Source organism: Bos grunniens, chromosome 20 (assembly GCF_055505025.1).
Source record: "Bos grunniens cultivar Pamir isolate PY7600 chromosome 20, Bosgru_T2T1.0, whole genome shotgun sequence".
Classification (NCBI taxonomy): Eukaryota; Metazoa; Chordata; class Mammalia; order Artiodactyla; family Bovidae; genus Bos; species Bos grunniens.
Window position 1 is genome coordinate 47,054,606 of NC_141184.1, and position 26,756 is coordinate 47,081,361.

At 42.1% G+C, this 26,756-nt stretch overlaps 1 protein-coding gene across 2 annotated transcripts in view; it reads right to left on the minus strand.

The window, feature by feature from the left end:
- The window catches only part of ARL15 (ARF like GTPase 15), a 470,719-nt gene that overhangs the window by 432,193 nt on the left and 11,770 nt on the right, over positions 1–26,756 (minus strand). Inside the window, exon 2 of one of the 2 annotated variants that reach the window (XM_086361688.1) lies at positions 634–690. The exons of the other annotated variant lie outside the window; for it this stretch is intronic. Within the exon in view, the coding sequence (XP_086217814.1) occupies positions 634–690 (57 nt within the window). The remainder of the gene's footprint in view (positions 1–633; positions 691–26,756) is intronic. 2 annotated transcript variants of the gene reach the window in all.

Consider the following 26,756-nt stretch of genomic DNA (forward strand, 5'->3'; position numbering starts at 1 on the left):
TTGTCAGTCATGTCCAACTCTTCTCAATTCCATGGACAGCAGGACTCCAGGCCTCCCTGACCCTGGCCAGCTCGTGGAGTCTGACCCTTACGTATGCATCCTAGAAACAATGTATTGCTTAGTTTTGCTGTTTTCAGACTTTGTAGAATCAAATCACACTGCCTATATTTTACTGTGACTTTTTAAAATCAACGTTATATTTGTAAAATGTAACCACTGTGTATTATATACTGTAGTTCATATACATTATTTTTAGTTTATAATGTTTGCTACTATATGGTATCCTAGGAAATTAATGAAAACACCACAATTTATTAATCCAATCTATTACTGACAGGCATTTGCATTATTTCTAATATTTTCCTTTTATGGTAACTTCTGCTAGGAACTTTCTCTGCATAGGTCTTCCTATAATTACACAACACTTTCTCTACAGTACATACCGAGGAGTAGATTTGCTTGGGTCACAGAACATTCTGGCACTCAACTTTATTATTTTCCACAGTAGTTGTATAAATCCACACTCTCACCAGCAGCAGAGTACAATTCCCATAGTTCCACGCACTCTGTAGTATTCGGTTCTTGATTTATATTTTCATGACATTTGGTACCACAAAAATACACATTGCTTACCGTGTAAATGCCAATTCTACAGACAGCAAATGAGATCTGGATACATTCAGACATTCTCTACAAGATTAAAATAAGAGATTACAACTAAATGTTTGTCCCATAGAACTGACTTCTCTTGTCTTGCTTCTTTCTCCCCTCATCATCTTCGCTCAAGAGAATCTTTCGTCTTTTGACAAGTGCTTTGTGGGCAAGTGGCTCAATTTCCTCCTCCTGCTTTTTCTAGGCCAGCTCAAATAAAGCAGAGATAATCAAATGTGTGCAACATAGTGCTTTATCATGGGACTGTAAAGCAGATACTTCAATCTCCAATTCAGTAGTATAATTTAAGGAATGTAATTTATTGTACCGGTTTGATTTCATTTCTTTAAATCCTGCTCTAATATCTAATTTTCAATGATTAATTCTCTGACTGCTAGAAGTAGTTTTATAAGCATTTTTTTTTTAGTTCAATTCTTACTAGGATCACAGACATCTACAATGTTTATAGAAAAGTAATCTTTGTGGAAAAAAAGGAAAAGCTTGTGGTTATATTCTAAAAGTTTTGAATGGGCTGGATTTATGAATTTAGCAAGACGACTGAGGTCTTTTGCTTCAGAGTATCAGTGACAGAACTCAGTGGAGAGTTCACAACCTCTCATTCCCTAATCAAGTTCAGACTCCTAAAACTCATCATGTACACTCACAACTCTATGAATAGCAAACATGAGTGTTGATTTATTATCTTTCCTTTAACTGGAGAAATATTTTTTGCACATTAAATTGGTATGTAGTCAAAACAACTAACTTTATACAGTCCAACATTGTTATTATGGTTTATCGTTGGCAAGCAAAAGCTTCTCTGTGAAGCTTATAATGGCCTAAATCTGGCAATCATGGTTGTATCTGCTGCACCAAGGAAGCAGGGACACAAGATCCCCGATTCTCACCGTAGCCCAAAAGTCTTCCAAAGAGGTGTTCCTTCTGAAGGCAAAAAAGTCAATCAAATAGATTCTGCAAAATGATCCAGCCTCTTCAGATGCCCATAAGAAACTAATTCTGTATGACTAAAGGAACTGGTAAGGAAAATACTAAAAGCCAAGACTATCTTGCATGGACATTCAAAATTAAAATTACAGCAATGTAAAAACCAAACTCATGAGATAACTGATTGTGTGAAGTTCTTAAACTTTAAACTTTCAAAAAGTTCCAAACATTCATGGGTGCTATTGTTCAAATGAATGACTAATGACTTAGTATCAGGGATCATTTCTATAATTAGGATATCACTACCATCATGGCCCTATTGGGTTTCTTCATTTTGAATAAAATACACTATGAGAAACACCCCAGGGTAATGCCACTGGCCTCGTTGGAGCTGAACGAGTGAATGCTCCTTACCTCACACGTTTATTCTCCCTTTAACCTTTGGCAACTACCCCAATTTTTACTTTTCTACAAAATGAATTATTTAACAACTCTCCCAGTAAACTGGAAAGGTTATTTTCCCCAAGTAAAAGATAATTATCTTATTTTACATCACCTGGAACAAAAGAGTCTATTTCCCCACCGTTCTTCGAACTTGGCACTGTCTTGTGACCAATTTCTCTGTAAGATCCCTGGATCAGCAAGATTGCCTGTAGTAGGAAAAGGCAACCCACTCCAGTATTCTTGCCTGGAGAATGCATGGACAGAGGAGCCTGGTGGGCTACAGTCCCTAGGTAGGGTTTCTAGGGCCGGAGAGTCAGACATGACTGAGCACGCACGCACGTATGTATAAAGTGAAGGATGCACGAATTGAACTGACTCTAAGGACTCGTTTTCTCTTCTACATTTCCTGTTTCTCTTTCCAGTCTGCAGCTGAGACTTCATGTAGTCCCAGTAGCAAACTTGGATTGGGAGGTACCCTGAAAATGAATAATACGGGCAGTGGAGCCCTGGGGTAAGTGAGCCTGGAGATTCAAAGGACACTGGAGCTGCCATGCCAGCCTCCTCTAGACTACGTACCTGAAGCAGAAAGAAACCTCTAACTTGTTTAAAGACCACTGAGCATCTCTCTCAACTGACTAAACTTTATTGGTACAGGGCAACGTTCAGTTTTAACAAACAGCTGTCCCCAGTCCCTTAAACAAAGAGCCCCAGCACTTGTCCTTAGAGCTCTTTTTAAGAGCTTCATCTTTCACAGGGGAAGACATGTTTGTTCTTCAGCTACTAAAAACCTACTTTCCAATCCTTCTTCCTTTTCACACTCCCAAAATGTATAAGTACTGTTTCTGGGATTGCCAAAATTGTTACCCTTGAAAACCCTCAACCTATTTTGTGTGATTTTTTTTTTTTTCTGACTAGCCTTACTGCCTCCTTCTCTCTCTCTACTCTCTAATCCTTACAAATACGGCATTATCCCTGAATATCTGACCTCAGATCAAGCAGCCCATCTACTGCTCAAACTTCAAATTCATTCTAATAGTACTGTTTTTGAGAATAGACTTCTTTAATTAGAGGGAGTCAAATAAAAGAGATATTTAAAAGCACAACCAAACTTTTTTGGGTCATGCTATAGGAACTGGTCATAAATTTTAAATGATTAGTTCATATTCTTTCCCTATATACATGCTCTGTTAGCAAGAACCCATCTTATTTTAACTATTAACCCACAGCTTGGAATGAAAGGTGAGTAATCAATCACAAGGAAACAATGGATCTTTACCTGAGATATACTCTGACCCAGTAACCTCTATATCAGCATTCTCAAATCTCCATCTAGACTTGCCTGAGGAAGAACTAAAGAGTACTATTTCAAAAGCAGTAATCTTCAGAATAATCTCATCTTCTTTGCTGCCTCATCTGATGAAAGTATGAAAAAGAAGTGCTGTCAAGAGCAAGCCACAGACTGCTTAAACTCTGGTAAGACAGGGCTACAAAAACAAAAAAAAGTCTAATCCAGAGAAAGAGAAACTGAATATTCAATTTGAAATTAATATGATTACTTACAGTTTACTGTTGTTTCCCCTAAGAAATTTCAAAAGGAAAGCATGAAAATAAAGGAGAAAAAAACACCTTCAACAAGATGGCAGAAAATACTATACAGTCTGGAGAAAAACTTATTTCAAAGTATAACAAATTTCTGTTCCATCAGGGGATGAAAAAACACACCAATTTTCTTTTTCTAATAGAGCTGCCTTTAAAATATTTTGATGTACCATGCAAGCCCTCAGTCTGATACAGACCAAGGCAACAGTCATGTTGCTTTATTTTCTCCTCTGTAAATCTGCACATGATGAAAATAAAAGGTTAATATAGCCAAGTCAATGCTCTGAGCATCAGAAGTGTGTGTTAGAACTGGGGGAAGGAGAACAGTAAGCCACCTTTAAATGAGGCCCACGCCTGCATCACCTACTTCCAAGTAAAGCTAAGATCTAGCATTTTCTTTCTAATTTTTTCATTTTTTTAGCATTTTCTCTTGACAGCATCCCAAAACAAGTGGGCTGAAGGCAAAGGTGCGTGACTTGGGAAACCGGAGAGAAGCATGTTCAGTGCGTTCCTAGGTGCGTGGGTTCTCCCAAGCACTGAGGGGGTGGGATCTTCCAAGTAAAGGTTACATCTGTCATTATGCTGTAGTCACTCCTCCAGACACAGAAACAAACACTCGGGAATGCCACCGACTTCAGAACCAACATCTCCTTCTGTTAGAGCAGTCACTGAAGACATTAACAGTGAATTATTTAACAGCTCCCTTGGCACACGCAAAAGGCTACTTTCCCCACTGGAAATAAATTAACTTTTTTCAAAAACTCAAACTTGTATTTACAAAATAAAATGAATTTTTGTTTACAAAATGTGGAGGAGTTTGCTCTTCAGCCTCTGGTATGGTTTCCTCAGATTAGGAAAAATGATCGTGAAAATCAACCTGGAAAGAAACATTTATATCTAAAGCCAAACTAGCAAAACTGGTCTCTCAGCATTTTCCAAAATGTTTTCAACTGTAACAGTACCACCATCATCCCAACATCATCTCTACTTCCCAAGCAATCTACAACTGTCCGGAGATGAACTACATAAGGGTTTAACCAATAATACAAAGAGGAATCACTGTCCTCACCTGTTAAAAAGTAACAATCTTCAGCACATGATATCTTTGTGAAGTTCAGTTGCAAAGATTTGAAAAAAACAATCTAGTAGAAATAATCTCAGGGATTTGAATGGTCATCTAGCAAAAATAATAAAACATAAGCATAAACAGTCATATCAGAATCTATAGATTTCATGTCAGCAAAATTTTAGCCAATCTTCAGCAAAGCAGCACTAAAAGTCATGTGTAATATCCAAGGAAGAGCAGAACTTTGGCTCAATTTCGAATAAAGAATATTTCTCTTTCTAAAAATTCTGATTAAAGAGTATTAGGAGTTAAGAAAAAATACCCTTCTAATTTACCACATTATAATAATTAGTTCAGTTTACCTCAGTAGATTTATTCCTTTTACTTTTTATCATGAACTGGGGATAAAGAAAAAAGACATTTAATCCAAGGAAAAAAAAATCTGTTGAACATCACTAATGTGTCAGGCATTACTAGGTGGGCAGATGTTAAATATACAACGACAAATAAGACCAAAGCCTGGTCTTCCAGCTCAGGAAAGAGCAGTCATTTAGCAGACCTGTGATATGATAAACACGCCCAGCAAATTAAGCCGTATGCAATGCACAAAGAGTTTCAAAGAAATACAGTAGGGGCACCCTTACAGGAGTGTCAGAAAGACTTCGTGGAGAAGGACCACTGCCCCCAGTAGTCTTTAAGATTAGGAGTTAGGAGAAAGGGAGTTAACAAAAGAGGAAAAGATCATTCCAGATGAAACTGATAACAGGAGTAAAAGCAAAACTACCATAGGATACACAAGCATTTGAGGGAGACTGGTATATGTCATAAAGATTCTCCTGTACCTTTAAAATAATCACTTCTCAGTCAGTTATTGATACTGTTGACTGTCCCCACTATATAAAATTCATTCATGTTAAGATGCTTAATTTTAAATTTTATTATTTTAAGATTTATCTCTAACTCCCTGCCCGCCGCCCCCCGAAAAAGTTTCATTTGTCAGGGAGCAAGCATGATGGTCAAGTTATAAAGCCTACTCTGCCTCCACACGCTTGCAGATAAAAAGGCCCATAAGCAAGATAACCACAGCTGATTAAATTAGCAGGCTGTCCATTCTCAGCCTTGCCAACAGTCATGTTAGGGCCCAGCAGGAAGAGCTAGGTTAAGCTAAACCAATCCTTCTTACTCTCCAAAATATGAGTGGAAAAGTACTGCGAAAATAAAGCAGTTAGCAGTAGGAATTGAAGCTGAGAGAACACAAAAAACAAAGGTATTAAGTAACTTCATGACCATGAAGAATCAAAGGAACCTAAATGAATGAGCAAGCCAAAAGTATCAATAAAGGAAACTGTACAAAAAAGGTATACAAAGCAAAGGAAAAGAATACCCCTGGAAGTAAAGTCAACAGAAGTGGACCCAAGAGAGACAGGTATGTGAGGAATGGCTGAATGTAGTTGCAAAGAAGTGTGTATCCGAGGGAAAACAATGGTATACTCTCCAGGTTCCTCTGCAGACAGGTATAGCAATGTAACAAAGTCCTGGTCAATTAAATATAATCGGAAAGTCCCAAAAGTCTTTTATGAGGGAGCTACACTCTTCTGCCCTTTCTCCATCCTGCTGCCTGGAATACAGTAGTGATGACAGGAGCTATGGCAGCAGTTTTGAACCATAAGCTTAAGAGTCCACACACAGTGGACAGAAGCATCTCGGGGACCTAATGACTTCTGGGCTTACCTGCCTGAGAAAAATATAATAATAAACATTTATCTTGTCAAAGCCACTGTTTTCTATATGTGGGTTTTTCCAAATATCTTTTGATACTGCTAACAATTCCACGGTGATAAGCAGAACAGATTGTGTATCATTTCAATACCTTTGGACCAGGAAATTTTTACACCCCGTTTTACATCCCTGCATATGTTCCAGCGTCTCCTGGTTTATAGTCTATGGGAACCTGAATTGAATCTGTATGCTGCTGTTGTATGAAAATTGTATTTATGTTGAATTGGTTCACAGTGCTTTTCAGGTCTACTATATCCTTCTACTTTTCTGTCTATTCTATTAATTTTTGAGACTTTGATACTGAAACTCCAACTAAAAATCTTAATTTATCTACTTAAAAGAAATTATAATATATAGTAGAACTATATGTAACTTCGTTCTGTATTTTCCAAGTTTCCAAAAAATGTGTTATCATACTTTCATAATTTTTTTAAAAAGCCACTATTTTCCAAACAATTCAATCCTAATTTATATAGTGGTGGAGACAATGTCATCTTAACAAGAGAGATAGTCCCTTAAAACAGTTAAATGGAAGTGTGATGTGTTCTGATTTAAGTGGTATTATCCCCAGTTTAGAGATGGGGAAACAGATACCAGCTAGTAATGTGACAGAACCTGGATTTGAACCCAAATCTTTGGGACTTTTAATCATACTTTTTAATCATTAAGAACAAATGAATGCAAATGAAGTCAAGCAAATTGTAAAGCTGATGCACAAGTATTTTGTGGTTCAACAAATATTCTGACTGCCAGTAAAAATTCATGATGTATGCAATGTCTCTAACCTACTACAAATATTTCTGTCGAGTTCCTGGGATCTTCTAGCCTATCTAGGCAGAAAAGGCTTTTCCCAGCACAAGTATTCTTTCTTTGGGGATAAGGATATATTTTAATGAATTAATTCATTTTAATTGGAGGATAATTACTTCACAATATTGTGTTTTTTGCCAAACATCAACATGAATCAGCCACGGGTGCACATGTGTCCATCCATCCTGAACTCCCCTCGCACTTCCCTTCCCACCCCATCCCATGGGTTGTCCCAGAGCACCTGCTCTGAGTGCTCTGCTTCATGCCCTGAACTTGCACTGGTCATCTATTTCACAGATGGGAATATACATGTCTCAGTGCTACTCTCTCAAATCATCCCACCCTCACCTTCTCCCACACAGTCCAAAAGTCTATTATTTACATCTGTGTCTCTTTTACTGCCTTGCATATGGGATCATTGTTACCATCTTTCTAAATTCCATATATATGCGTTAATATACAGTACGAGAATGGAGAACTTCCAGATGTTCAAGCTAGATTTAGAAAAGGCAGAGGAACCAGAGATCAAACTGCCAACATCTGTTGGATCACAGAAAAAGCAAGAGGTCCAGAAAAACATCTACTTCTGCTTTACTGACTACGCCAAAGCTTTTGACTGTGTGGGTCACAACAAGCTGTGTTGTGGAAAATTCTTTAAGAGATGGGAATACCAGAACACCCTACCTGCCTCCTAAGAAATCTGTATGCAGGTCAAGAAGCAACAGTTAGAACCGGACATGGAATAATGGACTAGCTCCAAATCAGTAGTGGAGTACGTCAAGGCCATATACTGTCACCCTGCTATTTAACTTCTATGTATAGTACATCATGCAAAATGCCAGGCTGGATGAAGCACAAGCTAGAATCAAGACTGCTGGGAGAAAAATCAATAACTTCAGATATGCAGATGACACCACCCTTATGGCAGAAAGTGAAGAGGAACTAAAGAGCCTCTTGATGACAGTGAAAGAGGAGAGTGAAAAAGTTGGCTTAAAACTCAACATTCAAAAAACTAAGATAGATCATGGCATCTAGTCCCATCACTTCATGGCAAATAGATGGGGAAACAATGGAAACAATGACAGACTTTATTTTCTTGTGTTCCAAAATCACTGCAGATGGTGACTGCAGCCATCAAATTAAAAGACGCTTGCTCCTTGGAAGAAAAGTTATGACCAACCTAGACAGTATATTAAAAAACAGAGATATCGCTTTGCCAACAAAGGTCCATCTAGTCAAAGCTATGATTTTTCCAGTAGTCATGTACGGATGTGAGTTGGACCACAGAGAAAGCTGAGTGCTGAAGAGTTGATGCTTTTGAACTGTGGTGTTGGGGAAAACTCTGGAGAGTCCCTTGGACTTCTAAGAGGATGGACAACCAGTCCATCCTAAAGGAAATCAGTCCTGAATATTCGTTGAAAGGACTGATGCTGGAGCTGAAGCTCCAATACTTTGGCCACCTGATGTGAAGAACTGACTCACTGGAAAAGACCCTGATGCTGGGAAAAATTGAACGCAGGAGGAGAAGGGGATGACAGAGGATGAAATGGTTGGATGGCATGACTGACTCAACGGACATGAGTTTGAGCAAGCTCTCGGAGTTGGTGATGGACATGGAAGTCTGGCGTGCTAAGGTCCGTGGGGTCGCAAAGAGTCAGACATGACTGAGCGACTGAACTGATACTATATTGGTGTTTCTCTTTCTGACTTCATGAAGTCTGTATAATAGACTCCAGTTTCATCCACCTCATTAGAACGGACTCAAATGCATTTTTTTTATAGCTGAGTAATATTCCATTGTGAATATGTAACACAACTTCCTTATCCATTCGTCTGCCAATGGACATCTAGATTCCAGCACAAGTATTCTACTCTAAGGACCTAGGAAAGGGGATCTGGGCACCAGAAACTGAACACAGGCGCCAGCCACTTCATACATGGCAGAAGTCTGCCAAAATTCTGATTGCTACGGAGAGAGACAGACCTCTAAGAGTACAGAGGATTCTGGGAGACCATCAGTGTATTTTTTAAGGTGGTAAGAGGTCTTGCTCACTAACTTTAAGCAGAAGAATTTTCCATAAGCTCAGCCTTAGCATTGCAACTTCCAGGCCCCTGATGCTACTAGGATGTTTCACTGCTCCCTGTGGTATGGGTAGGAGCCTTTTGAAAGGCTCAGGGACTTCAGATGGGCAAGATGACAGTATCAGTGTACTGGACATTAATCTCCCTCATTAAGTAAATATGTATCTGTACTGGGCATCTGCTTGGTGCCAGGCAGGGACCTCCTTGCTGAAAACTAAGCAATACACAAGGCTCAGGAGACTGCACTCTAGTCAGGGGTGGCAGGTAAAAGCAAAAATAAACCAAGGTAGATGATGATAGGTACTATGAAAAAAAAAAGAATAGAATGTGCAGGGGACAGTGGATTGGGGGTATTACTGACTATGAAACCAGATGTGGTAATTCTAACAATAAAATAAGGAATCTCAGAAAAACTTTCAGCAACTTAGCTTAGAGAATCCCTGGTATAAGCAAATGCAGTATTCTATCTTGAAAAGTCAGAGCACCTGACACTCAATTCAATAGTATGTGTGTATTAAGAAGTGACCAGGGAGTCATGAAGAGCACAGCTTTGGGTGTCAGACTTTCTCAAATCAAATCCCAGGCATACAACTTACTATTTGTGGGGCCCTGGGCAAGGTACTTCGGAGAAGGCAATGGCACCCCACTCCAGTACTCTTGCCTGGAAAATCCCATGGATGGAGGAGCCTGGTGGGCTGCAGTTCATGGGGTCACGAAAAGTCGGACACGACTGAGCGACTTCACTTTCACTTTTCACTTTCATGCCTTGGAGAAGGAAATGGCAACCCACTCCAGTGTTCTTGCCTGGAGAATCCCAGGGACAGGGGAGTCTGGTGGGCTGCCGTCTGTGGGGTCGCACAGAGTCAGACACGACTGAAGCGACTTAGCAGCAGTAGTAGCAGCAGCAGCAACAGCAGCAGCAGCAGAGCAAGGTACTTAACCTCTAATCATCTTTATTTGTCATTGGTAAGTGAGGATAACCGTAATACCTATTGTACAGGGTTCTATGAGGATTAAATGAGTTAAAAAAGGAAACACAGTAAGTTTCAAATTGGTGTTTATTTTTTCTAATTGACTGTTTACTGGGTTCCAGGCACACAAATTCCTCTGAGCATCTGTATTAAGGGGCCGAGCGCACTAGGGGCCCCAGGGATGCATTCTCCCATCAGCTTCTCTGCACACTCTGGATTCAGGCCTTATTTCATACCCCTGGTGTCTTCCTGTTGCTTCCACGTTCCAGAACTGTGACTTCTCATTCCAGAACTGTGACTTCTCACAGCAAACACTGAAAACTAGGACTCCAATCCTGAGATTCCCCAAAGAAAGAAATGTTCCCAAAGCAGAGAGCTCGGCTCCCAGCAGTTTACTCACACAAACCTGGCAGCAGAGGCAAAAAGGAAACCTATTTATTTAGCTAGATCTCATATTAGTGTCCAGCCAGGCAACTGCCATCTACATTTAAATCAAAGAGATTTTAGTCTACCTTATCTAAAAGTTTATTATTCAATTATCACATTTTAATATTCAATATTATGAATATTTCATGATATTGTTTTATAATGATAGGTATCCAGTTTTCAATGTATTGCCCACTAGACACTTAGGAGCACCACTGTAGAATTATGCAATTCTGTAACTACACTGTAATAATGTAGAATCATTAGGGAAATTATATATACATATATTTTTAGGGAAATTATATTTTTTAATTCCTCCAAAACATGGACTTTTCCCTCTCTCTCACTTCCTCCTTTACCTTCTCTCTCATTGCCTTCTGGATATAATCAAATAAATACAACTTTTTAGCACTGCCCTTCTGGTTAGTAAATCTTAGAAATTATCATTTCAATTCTGTCTTTGAACATTTTAAGCTTCTACCTTGAGCATGATGCCATATATTGTCAAATCTATATATAAAATTCTCAAAATGTTTAAAAATAGTCAAGCCCTTTCACTAGGTCAATAGCTCCATATAACTTATTAAAACTGTACTGCCCATAAAGATACACTGGTTACAGGAGAGTGTGTGGCCAAACTGTTTAAAGGATCAAAAAACCTTTTATTGGTTTATGAATTAGACAATCTAGACTTGCCCTCTGGTTTTTCTGACTAGAAAGGGAAGTGAGAGCTCTGAGTTTAGACCAACCTGGGTTCAAATCATCCAGGGCATAACCTTATAGAACTTACTGAGCCACACTGAACTGCAATAGCTGATTCTCGGGCAAGAAAGGAAAGAAAAGAAAGACTACCAATACCACTAACCTTACTGGATTACGTAAGCAAGCTTCAAGGGCTTAGCAAAGACAAAGCATTGTCTCAAACTCACTGACACCCAGACCAAGCCGCCCACGTCTACTGCGGGGACATGGACGAGTTTCACCAACAGGTCCTCGTCCTGCCCTGTATACTCCAGGCTCCTTGCAGCAGCCAGAGCAAGATTTCAAAACACAAATCAGGTCCTTTCACCTCCTGCTTAATCAGGTCCACTGGTAGTTAAAGAGTAATTTTAAATGGAACTCAACTTTGCTACCACAACCTCCCAGCCCTACAGAATCCTGTCCAGCTCCCCTCTGGGTCCTAGCCTCAGGATCAATTTCTTTGAGCTACTCAGCATCTGACACCCATAAACCTGATACTCACATGAACTGCCATACCATTTTCACTTGCTGGAAACAAATGACCCCATTTGAAATGGTTAGGGAACTACTTAGGGTCTTCTGTGAAATCTCAAGGCTACCTGTGCCCAGCTTGGGCTTGCTGAGATCCCACTACTTTTGTTCCCTAAGGACCAGTCTACTTCTCTTTTCAAGAGACACTACTTTTCCTAAGTCTTGTAGATTTTCTCCTTATCTCTATAGTCTGGCTGTTAAGTGGCACAAGCCCTCCCTCCTTTCCTTGCTGTTCACATCCTTGCTTCTCCAAAGGTGTGCACACGGGCCCTTCTGATGCATCTCTTTTACTGTAATTTCTAAAGAGAACAGACATGTTGAATTTATAGTCAGTTTAGACAGCAGGCTGTCTTACCAATGTTAAGTCCTCAACTCCATAAATATGAACTGACTCAATTTATTTAGACATTCTTTATCTTCTCTCAGCAATATTTTGTAGTTTTCAGCAGACAAGTTTATTCTCAAGCGTTTTCTTTTTTGGTGATGTTGTTAATGGAATTATTTTCTTAATTTTTGGATTGTCTGCCTTAGTATATAGAGATACAATTGATTTTTTAAATATTGATCTTGTATTTTGCAGCTCTGTTAAAAGTGTTTACTAGTTCTGATAGTTGTTATGAATTCCTTAGTATTTTCTACTAAGGATTCATCTGTGAATAAAGTTTTACTTCTTAAAAAAATAAAAATAGATTTAAAAATAAAGAGAACAGACAGAGCTGGGGCAGTTGGCATAAAAATCTAATAAAGCAAGTCCGCAGACTCAGAGCCCTTATTTCTCTGATTGGTTAAGCCTCTTAAATTCCTACCCTCCACCTGGGAGGGTAGATTGATCCACACTTCTCTTCACTCTCAGGCCAGAAGCTGGAATCACAAACACGGTGAGGAGCTCACCCAAACCCACTCCTTTTGAGAGAATAATCAGCATTTCTGCAGGCAGAGATCCTAATCAGTCAAGTGTTCCTTCAAGATGGTGAATAATTTCTAGTAAAAGCAAATGAAACCATACCTGTTGAAATGGAATGCAGTCAAATATAATGTGATTTAGAAGAAGGGCTATGATTACGTTTTAAGTCACAGGAAGGGGAAAAAAAGACATTTATTAGGGTGCTGGGTGTTTTACATTCTCATTCATTCCTCACAACTAGAGCAAGGCAGGTATTTCTAGATCTAACTATCAGATGGAAAACTGTGGACTACCAGTATGTGGCAAGTAAGTAGCTGAACTCAGATTTCCACCCACATCTGATTCTAAACCTGTGGTTTTCAAGTCTGCTCCCCAGGGAGGATTCCAAAGAGGCAGCTAGATATTCGAGAATTTTTTTTTTTTTTAATTTTTGTTATCTTAGAGGCTGAAATGAAAAAATACATACTCAAATGTACTGTACATTAAATTTTAACACACCGGAAAATATCCCACATATTAACTAGGGCTGCCAGAGTGATCTTCTTTTGGCCCGGGCAGTGAGGGTTGGGAGAGGGGGGCTAAAATAAAATCTATATTCTGCCTTCTGGTTGAAGAATAATTTAGAATTGAGCTCCAGTACTTTGGCCACCTGATATGAAGAGCTGACTCATTAGAAAAGACCCTGATGCTGGGAAAGACTGAAGGCAGGAGAAAGGGATGACAGAGGATGGGATGGCTGGATGACACTGACTCAATCAATGGACATGAGTTTGAGCAAGCTCTGAGAGATAGATAAGGATAGAGAAGCCTGGCATGCTGCAGTCCATGCGGTTGCAAACAGTTGGACATGACTGAGCTTCTGAACGACAACAAAATTTTAAAATCTATAATATTGACAACTATGATTCTATTAGAATCTTGCTTTTCCTTAACATCGCACAAAAAAACAAACTGCATAACTGAATGAACTAAAAGATGAACCTTCAGTTCTCATCCATCTAAATGGATCAAAACAAAATTGATCTGAATCTAAATTCAGTTGTTTATCAAAACAACTTAATTGTCCTCACTGATAATATATAATACATATATTAAACATGTAATATTTAAATATCACATTATTTAACATTTTTTAACATTTTTAACATTATTTAACATATTTAATATTTAACATTAAATATCAGCATAAATTTGTAAAACTCAAGTATAAAATATCACATCTGTGCTGTATATCTAAGTTCTGCATAAAACTGGTTGGGAAAAAAAGAATTCCAACAATTAAATGAAAAGACATTTGAAATCCACCTCTATACATCACAATGATTTCAAATAACTCATGGTAAAGTGAGGAGAGATTGCTTGATATACTAGGTCCAACTGATAAGTAGGCAGAGACTTAAAAGGAACTCTGCCTCTACTTCATTTTTTATAACATAACATCCCTGACAGGTGGGGAACAACTTCTACCTTGACACTTCTGATTTAAGGCACATAAATAAATCTTTAAGAAAGTTTCTCCTAACCCTGAACCAGTACCTGCCTTCCTATAATTTTGATCCTCTCATTGCAATCTGCCTGGTGATTCAATACAGGATACTACCCTACATCCTTGTTATAACTGGAGCCACTGATCACACTGTCTCCTTCTTTAGAGGTATCCCACAAGTACAAAATCAAAACTCTGATGTCAATGAAAAATAAAATGAAATACTGCCTCTCTTCAAAGAGACAAATCCTACTTAACCAGTCCAGAGGCTGGCAAACTGCAAGCCATGGGCCAAGTCTAGCCCACTGCCCATTTTCACTAATACAGCTTTCTTGTAACCCAGTGACACCCATCTATGTGTTATCTATGGCTACTTTTGTGCAACAATGGCAGAGGTGAGTAGCTGAGCCAGAGACCTTATGGCCTGCAGAATCGAAAATATGTCCTAGCTAGCCCTTTATAGAAAAAGTGTGTCCACTGTGATCTAACCCATCCATCATCCAGTGTTTTCTCACAAGCAAAGAACTGTATTACATTCAATGTTACAGGCTACAGTGCAATCACTGAAAGATTTATCCCTGTAGTATATACGATGCCCAAGTACCTACCAAATTAAGCATTTCTCAGTAAGTATTTGTGGAATGGCTTCTGGGCTGCCTACGCTATGGTTTTTCCAGTAATTATGTATGGATGTGAGAGCTGGACTATAAACAAAGCTGAGCACCAAAGAATTCCTGCTTTTGAACTGTGGTGTTGGAGAAGACTCTTGAGAGTCCCTTGGACTGCAAGGAGATCCAATCAGTCCAACCTAAAGGAAATCAGTCCTGAATATTCATTGAAGGACTGAGGCTGAAGCTGAAGTTCCAATACTTTGGCCACCTGATGTGAAGAACTGACTCACTGGAAAAGACCCTAATGCTGGGAAAGATTGAAGACAGGAGGAGAAGGGGACAACAGAGGATAAGATGGTTGGATGGCATCACTGACTCTATGGACATGAGTTTGAGTAAGCTCTGGGAGTTGGTGATGGACAGGGAGGCCTGGCATGTTGCAGTCCACGGAGTCGCAGAGTCAGACACGACTGAGCAACTGAACTATGGGGCAGATCTAGCCCAGGGTTTGGGCTGCAGCACCAACCTCAGATAACTGTGCCTCCCATCCCCACTACCGCCCTGTATGTGACCCATCAGGACCTGCCTCCTCCCTGGAGCTGGCCAAGGGGTTCCTGCTGGACGGGTTCACAACCTACCTGGGCTTCCATGCTACATGCTGCTGAAGATAGTGGGCTCACCTTCTGGAAGCTACATGTTGCCACACTCCGCCTTTTGGCTGTTGGCTGCAGAATAGCCTTGAATGGTCTCTGAATGGGCTTCCCTCCTAGCTCAGTTAGTAAAGAATTCACCTGCAATGCAGGAGACCCAGGAATTTCTGCTGGAGTCCATTATGCAATCCTATCTGGCTCATTAAAAATCAGATCGGATTCCTAAAACATGTTTTTCTCCTGTCATTATTCTGCTTAAACCTTCAGGGGCTTCCATGGTTCTTGAGAAAAAGTCTAAATCCCTGGAATCCAAAGGTCTCCTTAATCTCAGTTCAATTCAGTTGCTCAGTCCTGTCTGACTGTTTGCAACCCCAGGGACTGCAGCATGCCAGGCTTTCCTGTCCATCACCAACTCCTAGAGTTTACTCAAATTCATGTCCATAGAGTTGGTGATGCCATCCAACCATCTCAACCTCTGTCGTCCCCTTCTCTTCCTGCCTTCAATCCTTCCCAGCATAAAGGTCTTTTCCAATGAGTCAGCTCTTCACATCAGGTGGCCAAAGTATTGGAACTTCGGCTTCAGCCTCAGTCCTTCAATGAATATTCAGGACTGATTTCCTTTAGGATGGACTGGCTGGATCTCCTAGAAGTCCAAGGGACTCTCGAGAGTATTCCCCAACACCACAGTTCAAAAGCATCAACTCTTCAGCACTCAGCTTTCTCTGCGGTCCAACTCTCACATCCATACATGACTACTGGAAAAACCATAGTTTTGACTAGACAGACCTTTGTCAACAAAGTAATCTCTCTGCTTTTTAATATACTGTCTAGGTTGGTCATAACTTTTCTTCCAAGGAGCAAGCGTCTTTTAATTTCATAGCAGCAGTCACCATCTGCAGTGATTTTGGAGCCCCCCAAAATAAAGTCTGTCACTGTTTCCATTGTTTCCCCATCTATTTGCCATGAAGTGATGGGACTGGATGCCATGATCTTAGTTTTCTGAATGCTGAGTTTTAAGCCAACTTTTTCACTCTCCTCTTTCACTGTCATCAAGAAGCTCTTTAGTTCTTCTTCACTTTCCGCCATAAGGGTGGTGTCATCTGCATATCTGAGGTTACTGATTTTTCTCCCAGCAATTTTGATTCCAGCTTGTGCTTCATCCAGCCCAGCATTTCTCATAATGTACTCTGCATATAAGTTAAACAAGCAGGGTGACAATATACAATGTTGATGTACTCCTTTCCTGATTTGGAACCAGTCTGTTGTTCCATGTCCAGTTCTAACTGTTGCCTCTTGACCTGCATACAGATTTCTCAGGAGGCAGGTCAGGTGATCTCTTCTCTTGAAGAATTCTCCACAGTTTGCTGTGATCCACACAGGAAAAGGCTTTGGCGTAGTCAATAAAGCAGAAATAGATGTTTTTCTGGAACTCTCTTGCTTTTTTGATGATCCAACAGATGTTGGCAATTTAATCTCTGGTTCTTCTGTCTTTTCTAAATCCAGCTTGAACATCTGGAAGTTCACGGTTCACGTACTGTTAGAGGCTGGCTTGGAGAATTTTGAGCATTACTTTGCTTGCGTGTGAGATGAGTACAATTGTGCGGTAGTTTGAACATTCTTTGGCATTCCCTTTCTTTGGGACTGGACTGAAACCTGACCTTTTCCAGTCCTGTGGCCACTTCTCCCTTAATCTAGCCCCACCCTTCTGTCTGTCCCATTATCTCCATCACACCCAACAGAATCCTCCCTTCTGGCCAGGCCAGCACCCCCTGGTCCTGGGACCAGCAGAACTCTATCCAGTTGCTTTGTCCACATTGTTCTCCACTTGGAGAGCCCCACACAATCTGCCCTTTTCTCTGTATCTGTCTAAATATCACCTTTCTAAGCTCAGCCCAAGTACTTCCTTCTCCTGCTCACATTTGTCACCTTTTATCTGTATCAAGAACAGCAAATAGGTTTCACTATATATACCAGGCCCAGACAATGGAAAATACATTGCATGGAGAATTCTGAGCCTTCATCCCTGCTCAGAGGGAAAGGGTTCTGTGATCAACAGTGGTTTCTGCCAAAGGCACAAGGGGGAGAAGTGACAAGATATCCGTTACATATCTTTTCCGCCTTTCGGCTGCTGGCTGGAGCTGCCTAGGCTGTACGGCAGCTGCCCTCGCTGGCCCCGTTGCTCCTCACAGGCACTGTCAAGCGTCTCAACCACCGGCCCAACTGCATCCTCCTGGCCATTTTTCTCGTCCACTATGTGCACTGGGCCTTGACTTGCCTGTGTCTGAACCAAGGAGGAAAGTCCGCACCTTTTTACACCTTTCTATTGGCATTTGTGTTCTGCATCTGTAACGGCTACTTGCAGAGTGCACCCCTGAGCCAGTAGGCAGATGACTGGTTCACTGACCCCTGATTTCTAACAAGTTTTGTCTTGTGGTTGATGTGCTTAGTTACTCAGTCGTGTCCGACTCTTGCGATCCCATGAACTGTAGCCCGCCAGGCTTCTCTGTCCATGGGGATTCTCCAGGCAAGAATACTGGAGGGGGTTGCCATGCCCTCCTCTAGGGGATCTTCCCAACCCAGGGATCAAACCCAGGTCTCCTACATTGCATGCAGGTACATTCTTTATCATCTGAGCCAGCAGGGAACCCCAGTGGCTTGTGCTTGATAGGCATACTGATAAACATCCATTCAGATCTTGTTCTAAGGAACTTCTGGAAACCAGGAGAGACTGGATATAAAACACTGAGGCAGGGCTTGTTTGAATACATCATTGCAGTCAACTCTGAACTTGTCGACAGTGCCACTACACCCTCGCCAGCTGGTCCATCCAAGGCTGGGCTTTGGCTCTGTTCACTTTCTGTGTCCTGTTCACCAGGGCTCAGCAGCATCACCAGTGGTATCATAAGAAATCTGAAGATTTCTAAAATACAAAAAAATTATGATTCTGTTTTTAAGTTTGTTGTCAATGGAATTATCTTCAACTTGAAGCTTTTCGATGATGCCTCTCTTGGCATTATATAAATAAATGTGTATCTCTGTAATTTTTCTGCTCCTTCATCCTCTTTAAGATTTGCTCTAAGAGTTCTTTTCCCCTAGCAAATTTGTAAGCTACCTAATAACAATCTAATCAAACTGAAATTGCAGATTAAAGTATGATGCCACATACCAGGTCAGGAATCTGGAACTCTGTAATTGAGGCTGACCCTCCACTGATTTGGGGTTTGCCTCTGTAGACCAAAACATCTCTCTATGCCTTACAAATCCCCCAACAGCAATGGGTTTGAGGTCAAAGGTGATGTCACCCCCTCCCCAGTCCATGAACGCATGTTCCGTCTTTGTGCCTCTCATCCCACTAGGTGGGAGAGACCTGGGTGCCCACAGTGTGCCCATAGCGTCTCACTATTGGGTGCTAGGCAGGCAGGGAAGGTGGGTGTAGAGAAAGGAGGAGCCCAGCGAAGGCTGGTGCAAAAGACTTCTAGCACCTTCTGCAGCCTGGCCCACCAGGTGACCTCACTGGCAGGACAGGGCACTGGGAGCGTACCTGAGGAGCAAGTTGCCGTGTCCCCCACAAAAGTGACTTGTTGGAGGCCCTCAGCTGGGAATTCAAAGGTGCCACAGGGCAGCCCTGCCATCTTGGATCACTCACCATGAGCAATCATGAATTCCTGGCCTGGGATGGTTTCTCTTCCTCCTTCCAGGCAGAGTTATAAAAAATTTTAAGGCACTTTTTAAGTTCCTCTCAATATTGCAAAGCTGTAACTTGAAGCAGAATTTCTTATTTTAGATGCACTCAAAAACTCCACGGAGACAAATGGCAGTAATAAAATGGACTTATTACCAGATATGTTAAAAAAAAAAAATCTCCTCACTAGAAGGCTGTTGACTCTCCTGGCCCCTCTGTGGAAATCTAACAAACACATGGAAAAACTCCCTCCTCTCCTGGGACAGCACCGCCTCCACTGCTGCCACATTTACAGAGGTGGGAACTGAGAGGGGAAGTGGAGGGAGCCCACGCTTGCGAACGATGCCTGGTGGCAGAGGCCTTCATGACATCGTGTCCTGGACATTCTCCTGCTGCCACCTTTGTGCAGGAAGCAGGTTCTCCTGCCCCCCCTACACCTCAGGCCCCTCATCAGATCCCTCCATCCTTCTCCTGGCTCACTTTCCTAAACAAGGTTTCCTTCCCCACGAGTCTTCATGCAGAAACTGTGTTCTCCGAGTTACAGTTTTCAGAGTCTCTTAAGGTTTTAATTACACAGAAAACCTTCCCTGATGTTTAATAAAAAATGGAACACTTTGGGGGAAAACTTTATGAGCAAATAAACTTTGGCACTTTTTCTGACTGAATAATTACTTGAAACCATAAAACAATAAATATTTAGGATCTCCTCTGAAAACTAACAATTCTGAGCAAGTCCTGACTGATTTGGGCCACTGGGTTCTAGAAGGCATACCTGGCCAGAAAGATACTTGTCCGTGAGTCAGAGATGTTCACTGTGAGTTTTACTTCTGTTAGTGCTTTATTTTTGAGTGACCAAAAGTCTCGGTTAATTCAGGATTTGATGCACAGTTACTACTTCATGGCATGCACTGGATGGCTGACATAGGAAGAGATCTCGATCTATCTTGTCTGCCAGTTTTCTATTTGCTAAAAACTGTAACATAGCAAATCATGACCAATTTGTTATTGGGTTAATTATAATAATCAAGGAGATTAATAAAATTACTATTAAATGAATAAGCATTTGTGGCGTGAGGAAAGTTAGATAGGAAGAGGAACGAGAAGATGGGGAAGGGGTCGGGGAGGGTAGAAATAGGGCTTTACTTTTGCCAAAACTCATCTGGGCATATATCCTTCAAGGAATTACTTTAAACCCCTACAGATCCCTATTCTTCTGTAACTAGGTATTTGAACACAGGGCTGCACATCTGAATTAAAGTGAGGACCTAAAGTCACTATGTTTTGTTTCAAGCAATCAATAGTGACTGAAATGTTGTTTAGTAAAGAAAAATCCTTGCTAATTTTGAAAATCCAAGAAAATGCTACCCACCCTTTTTTAAATTGAAATGTCTTTATTTTGATTTAATCTACACAGAGACTTTCTAAATTGAAGTATAACTGATATACAATATTATGTAAGTTCAGATCACATCAGTCGCTCAGTCATGTCAGACTCTTTGCGACCCCATGAATCGCAGCACGCCAGGCCTCCCTGTCCATCACCAACTCCCGGAGTTCACTCAGATTCACGTCCATTGAGTCAGTGATGCCATCCAGCCATCTCATGCCCTGTCGTCCCCTTCTCCTCCTGCCCCCAATCCCTCCCAGCATCACAGTCTTTTCCAATGAGTCAACTCTTCGCATGAGGTGGCCAAAGTACTGGAGTTTCAGCTTTAGCATCATTCCTTCCAAAGAAATCCCAGGGCTGATCTCCTTCAGAATGGACTGGTTGGATCTCCTTGCAGTTCAAGGGACTCTCAAGAGTCTTCTCCAACACCACAGTTCAAAAGCATCAATTCTTTGGCACTCAGCCTTCTTCACAGTCCAACTCTCACATCCATACATGACCACAGGAAAAACCATAGCCTTGACTAGACGAACTTTTGTTGGCAAAGTAATGTCTCTGCTTTTGAATATGGTATTTAGGTTGGTCAAGTTACAGGTGTACAATAAAATGATTCACAAATTTCAAAGATTATACTCTATTTACATAATTATAAAATAATGGCTAAATTTACCAAGTTGTACAATATATGCTTGTAGCTTATACACAATAGTTTGTAACTCTTACTCCCCTACTATCATGCCCCTCCCTCCTTCCCTCTTCCCACTGGTAACCACTAATTCGTTCTTTATATCTGAACGCACCTTTTAAAGAATATTGCTGCTGTTGTTTTAAAATCACTTACACAATAACATAAAAACTGCAGCCTGAGTCCACAAAAATGACAGAGAACAGCTCCTCTTCAGGCTCATGAAGTAATCCTGCCCACAGCCCAGGATCAGCTCACAGGGGCCCTGAAAAAGTCAGGAAACCCAAAGGAAGCCCAGGAATGATGGAGTAATCCTGTCTCAATGACCCAGTCTTCAGAACACACATCTTAAACCCAATAAATCATGGGGAAAATCATGTTACACTAAGAAATATTACTGGTGAACACCAGGGATGTACAATATTTCTATGTAAAGTAAAACAGAGAGGAAGAGAACTTCAAACATCATAAGAGGCTTTCTACATCCAGCACAGTAATGTGGAAAAAAAAAAAAAGCACATTCAGGAAACATTCAAAATGAAAACATTATCCAATAAATCAGCCCAAGGCTCTGCTGTCTATAACATGCTGCCTCTCAGGAAACACTCATAAGGGAAGAAAAGTTCTCAAAAGCAGAAATTTGACTCTCAACCTGTTTGAGACAAAAGGGAAGTTGAGAGTCTACAGTAGGACCTCAGAAAACCTGCCCCCTTAAAGTGAGTTGCCGCATTTGGCCACACTCATGTAACAGCAGAACCAGCCTGTGGCAGGACTTGGGCCACCCTCTGCCATGCCAGGACCTTTCACCCCTACAAATGAGAAACAGCTGCTACTCAACCTATCAATGAGCAGCTGCAATATTTTTTCCCCCCTAAACCTCCTACAAATACAATAGAGAGAGTCAGACCAGAACAGCCCGCTGGAGTTAAGGAAGTGGAAAGACCTTCCTAAAATCTCTCTCCATCCCTCTTATCTGGGAGTAGGATGCACCCCCTCCTCCTGGCAGCCAGATTCTGCCATGTGACCTGAAGCCCTGGCTATAGTTAATTGGATCGAACTGGACCCAGAGCCAAGCTGAGCCAACCAGATTCTCTCCTTCTGGAAATCTGATACTGAGTTATGAGAAACTAAATAGTCTGGTTTGGAGGTTCTTAAATTGGTTTTTTGCCCCCTGGGAACACTGACAATATCTGGAGACATTCTGATATCATGGCTGGGGTGGGGGAGAGGTTGGGTGTTGCCAGCAACAAGGGCACAGAGGCCAGGGATGCGGCTAAACATGCTCCAGTGCACAGAACCAACAAAGAATCAGCAGCTGCAGTATTTTTAATCTAGTTACTCTGCACTATGTTTATTAGGTAGGGGCAGAAAGATTTTTGAAAAGCTGGTATTAGAAAAAGGAATAGAATCAAAATGGGGTCTTTTTGGTGACAATAGTATCTTAAGTTCTTGTTTTATGTAGAAAGTTCCAGTAACAGCAAACATTTATCATGCTCATGGTACTAGGCTCTCTACTGAATGCTTTCATATTAATGGATTTTAACTCAACTCTGAGTGGTAGGTAGTATTATGCCCATTTCGTATATGAGAAAACTGAGGCACAGAGGCCGCACAGCAGGTAAGTGACAGAGTTAGAATGCAAATGCAGGGGGTCTGACTCCAAGGTCAGTGCCCGTAAATATTACTCTGTGCAGCCTCTCAGCCCAACCTCTGACTTAGTAGCCGTCTTGTGTACCCATGTCGGGCTCTGGGGACACAAAGAAGCCCACAGTCCAGCCCTGCACTGTGACACACTGTGTTCGGTCCAGTATCAGAGAACCAAGGCAAGGCTGTAGCTAGCGCATCAGCACCTCTCTGCCAGTGTGCAGTGGGGACCTTGGTGAGCTGGCTGGGGGCTGGATCGCAGGCATGCTTGCCCCCTTGGTCGGGCACCTCTGTGTAGTCAGTGTCCAGTGAGCTTACCGGAGCAGCCCTGGAGGGAGCCTCAATTCAGGCTTGTCAGTGGAAGACTGCAAATAAGAAGACTTAGAGTAGAGTGAGAGGGAAAAGATGAACTTTCCAACCAGAAGTTATGTGTGCAGCACTACACTCTGTGGTCACTTCAGACAGAAGCCAGGCTCACACAGTCTTCGCAGCTTTACTAACAATTCATCCAGATTACTACATGATTGTCTGGACAGGAAGCTGCTCTGACAAACCAGCCCTGAGCAAGTTGCCTTCACAAAACCAAGAAGCTGCCTGAGACTGACCAGTTTTTGGTCTACTGGAAAGATCTGGGCCATCCTCAGTTTCTGGACTCGGCACATTTGACCCCCAGTGCTCTGCCTTGGGAGTCTGGTACGGGAAGGTTGGAAGGACCTAAACTGCACACCGCTTCCTAGGAGACACAGCCCATGAGAGAGAGTCAGATGCTGACAGACCCCCTTAAAACTGCCCTGTCCCTTGGTCCAAAGGGACCAAGACTCCTTTGGAAGCACTACTGCTCTTGGCAGAAGAGTAGCCTGAGGGCCTTAGGAATCAAGTAACTGAGATATACGTGTATCTGAACACAGGGAGGCCGGCGTGCTGCGATTCATGGGGTCGCAAAGAGTCGGACATGACTGAGCGACTGAACTGAACTGAACAAGGACTCCCTCCTTGCAGCACAACCAACTTAAGCCCACTTTCTCCCATCTGCCTGACCAGGGAGCTGCTACATCAAATTATTCCAGGAAAACATCCACCCAATTCCACCATCTTCCATGTTACAGTTATTCTTATCCCACACTCTGTGGAGGCTCTGTGCCTCCTCAGCAACCCAACCTCTCACAAGTCCAGTCCCTCTCCAGCCTCTCCACAGAGCGCTCTTGACATAGTGGTGTTGGTACAGGGGGTGGTTCCGGGGGCGGTGGTAGAAGTTGGGATGGTGGGTAGTTAATGTGCATTAATTACGCAGTATTGGTTAAAAGGGAGGGCTTCCTGGGTTCAAAGCTGAACTCCTCTACACCCACAAAGGCTTCCTAAGTGCCCCCTATGGCCTAACTCAGTCCCTGGAGGTCACCCTGGAGGATGTCCAGAGCCCTCCTTCTCCCCTACTCCTTTCAAGACTCAGGGCAATGAGCTCTAACTAGTGCTGTCCGCCTTTCCTTGTCAAGGCGGCCAACCTTCCCCTCTTTCACCAAGGATTTCTGAGTCTGCCTCAGCCTCTTGCTCCAGCCCAAGTCCTATCGACTTTGTCAATCACAAGAGCGTGCTACCCAGCACCCTGGGTACATTTCCTCTTCTGCTTCCTAAGCTCCCCATCTTTCCCAAGGCCAACCAGTCACACATTGGAGCCTTCTCTCCAAAAACTACTCTATGTCTGCAATCTTAAATTCATATACCCTACTGTCTCCCACAATGAGTTTTCTCTCTCAGTTTTGTGAACAGTTATTCCAAATAACACCTATAGTTCAGTCCCATCAGCACCACCCGTCCTCGCATCCTCTACTCACCCTTCCTTCCTTTCCACTAACTCGGAGCTCACAGTGGTCTATCACTTCCACCAACCTCTTGCCCATGTCCTAAATTTCCTCTATTCCATTATCCACCCAGTAACTCACCCTGGAAAAAGCCCAACTTTTATCAATCTAACTGTCCACCTCCTTGAAATCTTCCTTTCCAGACAAAGTCTGGAAGAGAAAAAAACAAAAGTACCATAGACATCAGATTTTTGTCATTGTTGGGTCATGGTCTCCACACCACAACCAATGCATCTGTGTCCTGGGCATCACTGCCCTGGTCTTTCATTGCAGCTACTTCAGCTCCAACCCATAGGCAACCATATTTCAGTCACACTCAGCAAGACGACCTCACGTTCCACTTCATCGGCATTTAACCATCTCAAGTTCAGCCCCCTTTAGAAAGGAAAGCAGTCCCTCAATGTCCCTAGTCGCCTTCCAGTTCCAGCCCTTGCCTCCTCCTCCACGGTGAAATTTCTGGACAGCCTTGACTACAGCGGTGTCATTTCCCCACTTCCCACTGGGCCTCTGAGAGCCTCTGGCCAAGGTCACCATGCAGCCATCTTCTTCCATGATCTCTGGGCCACGGGAAACACAATTGGCTACTTCCTTCTCCTGGAAAGTCTCCCTTCTCAACCTGTGAGATGCGACACTCTGCAGGTTTTCTCCCAACCTTGCAGCTCTCTTTCTCTCCCAAGATTCCCTTCCTTTTGCTGATCCCACGAAAACCATGTGCCTCATATGTACTGGCCCTGAGATAGACACTAGACTTCCTCGGGTTCTCCCTTCCATACTGAGCACAACCCTCCCTGCGTGAGCTCAGACGTGCCCACGGCTTCAGTTACCATCTAAACGGTTAAGGATGTGAGGTCAGACATTAGTAAGACCTGGGTTCATATTCTGGCTCCATCACATTGCAGGCGTGACATAATTTCTCTAAGTCTCAGTTTCTAATTTCTAAAAAGATAAAGGCAATAAATCATGCATGAAAAATACTTAGCACTGTGCCTTACAATGACAATTTAATAATATAGTTACACACACATATATATGGCTTTCCAGTTGGTGCTAGTGGTAAAAAATCTGCCTGCCTATACGGGAGACGCAAGAGATGCAGGTTTAATCCCTGGGTCAGGAAGATCCCCTGGAGTATGAAATGGCAACCCACTCCAGTATTTTTGCCTGGAAAATCGCATGGACAGAGGAGTCTGGTGGGCTACACAACTCATGGGGTTGCAGAGAGTTGGACATGACTGAGCGCGCGCGCACACACACACACACACACACAGCAAGTAACAATAATGTTACATACTGCTTTTAACTCATCCAAAGCTCACCTCTAAGCTCCCACATAATTCAGATTCTTACACTGAATCTCAATTTGGACTTCCCACAAGCAGTGCAAACTCTGAACTCAAAGCCTTCACTTGCCTCTCCATGTGCTATTCCTTCAAGTGTCACCTACCACAGTACATGACCTGTTTTGCCCCCGTGATGTCTATGGTGGTTCTAAAACATGCCCATAAATCCTTTGACTTCCTGCCACCAAGAGGTGGTGCCTGTCTCCTGCCCTTGTGACTGCCTTGATGAACAAGTGCCATATAAGTGATGCTGCACAACTGCTGAGACCAGGTTAGAAAGACAGTAGCTTCCACCAGTTTCTCCTGATACATGTACTTACTCTGTGAGCCTTCAACCTGGATGTAAGCAGTGCAGCTCCCTGAGGCCTCATGTAGAAAGATACCTGAAGAGAGATGCCCCAGGAGTCCACACTTTCCAATCCCCCAGATTTGCATGTTGCCAGACCAGCATTCTAAGAAGTCTTGA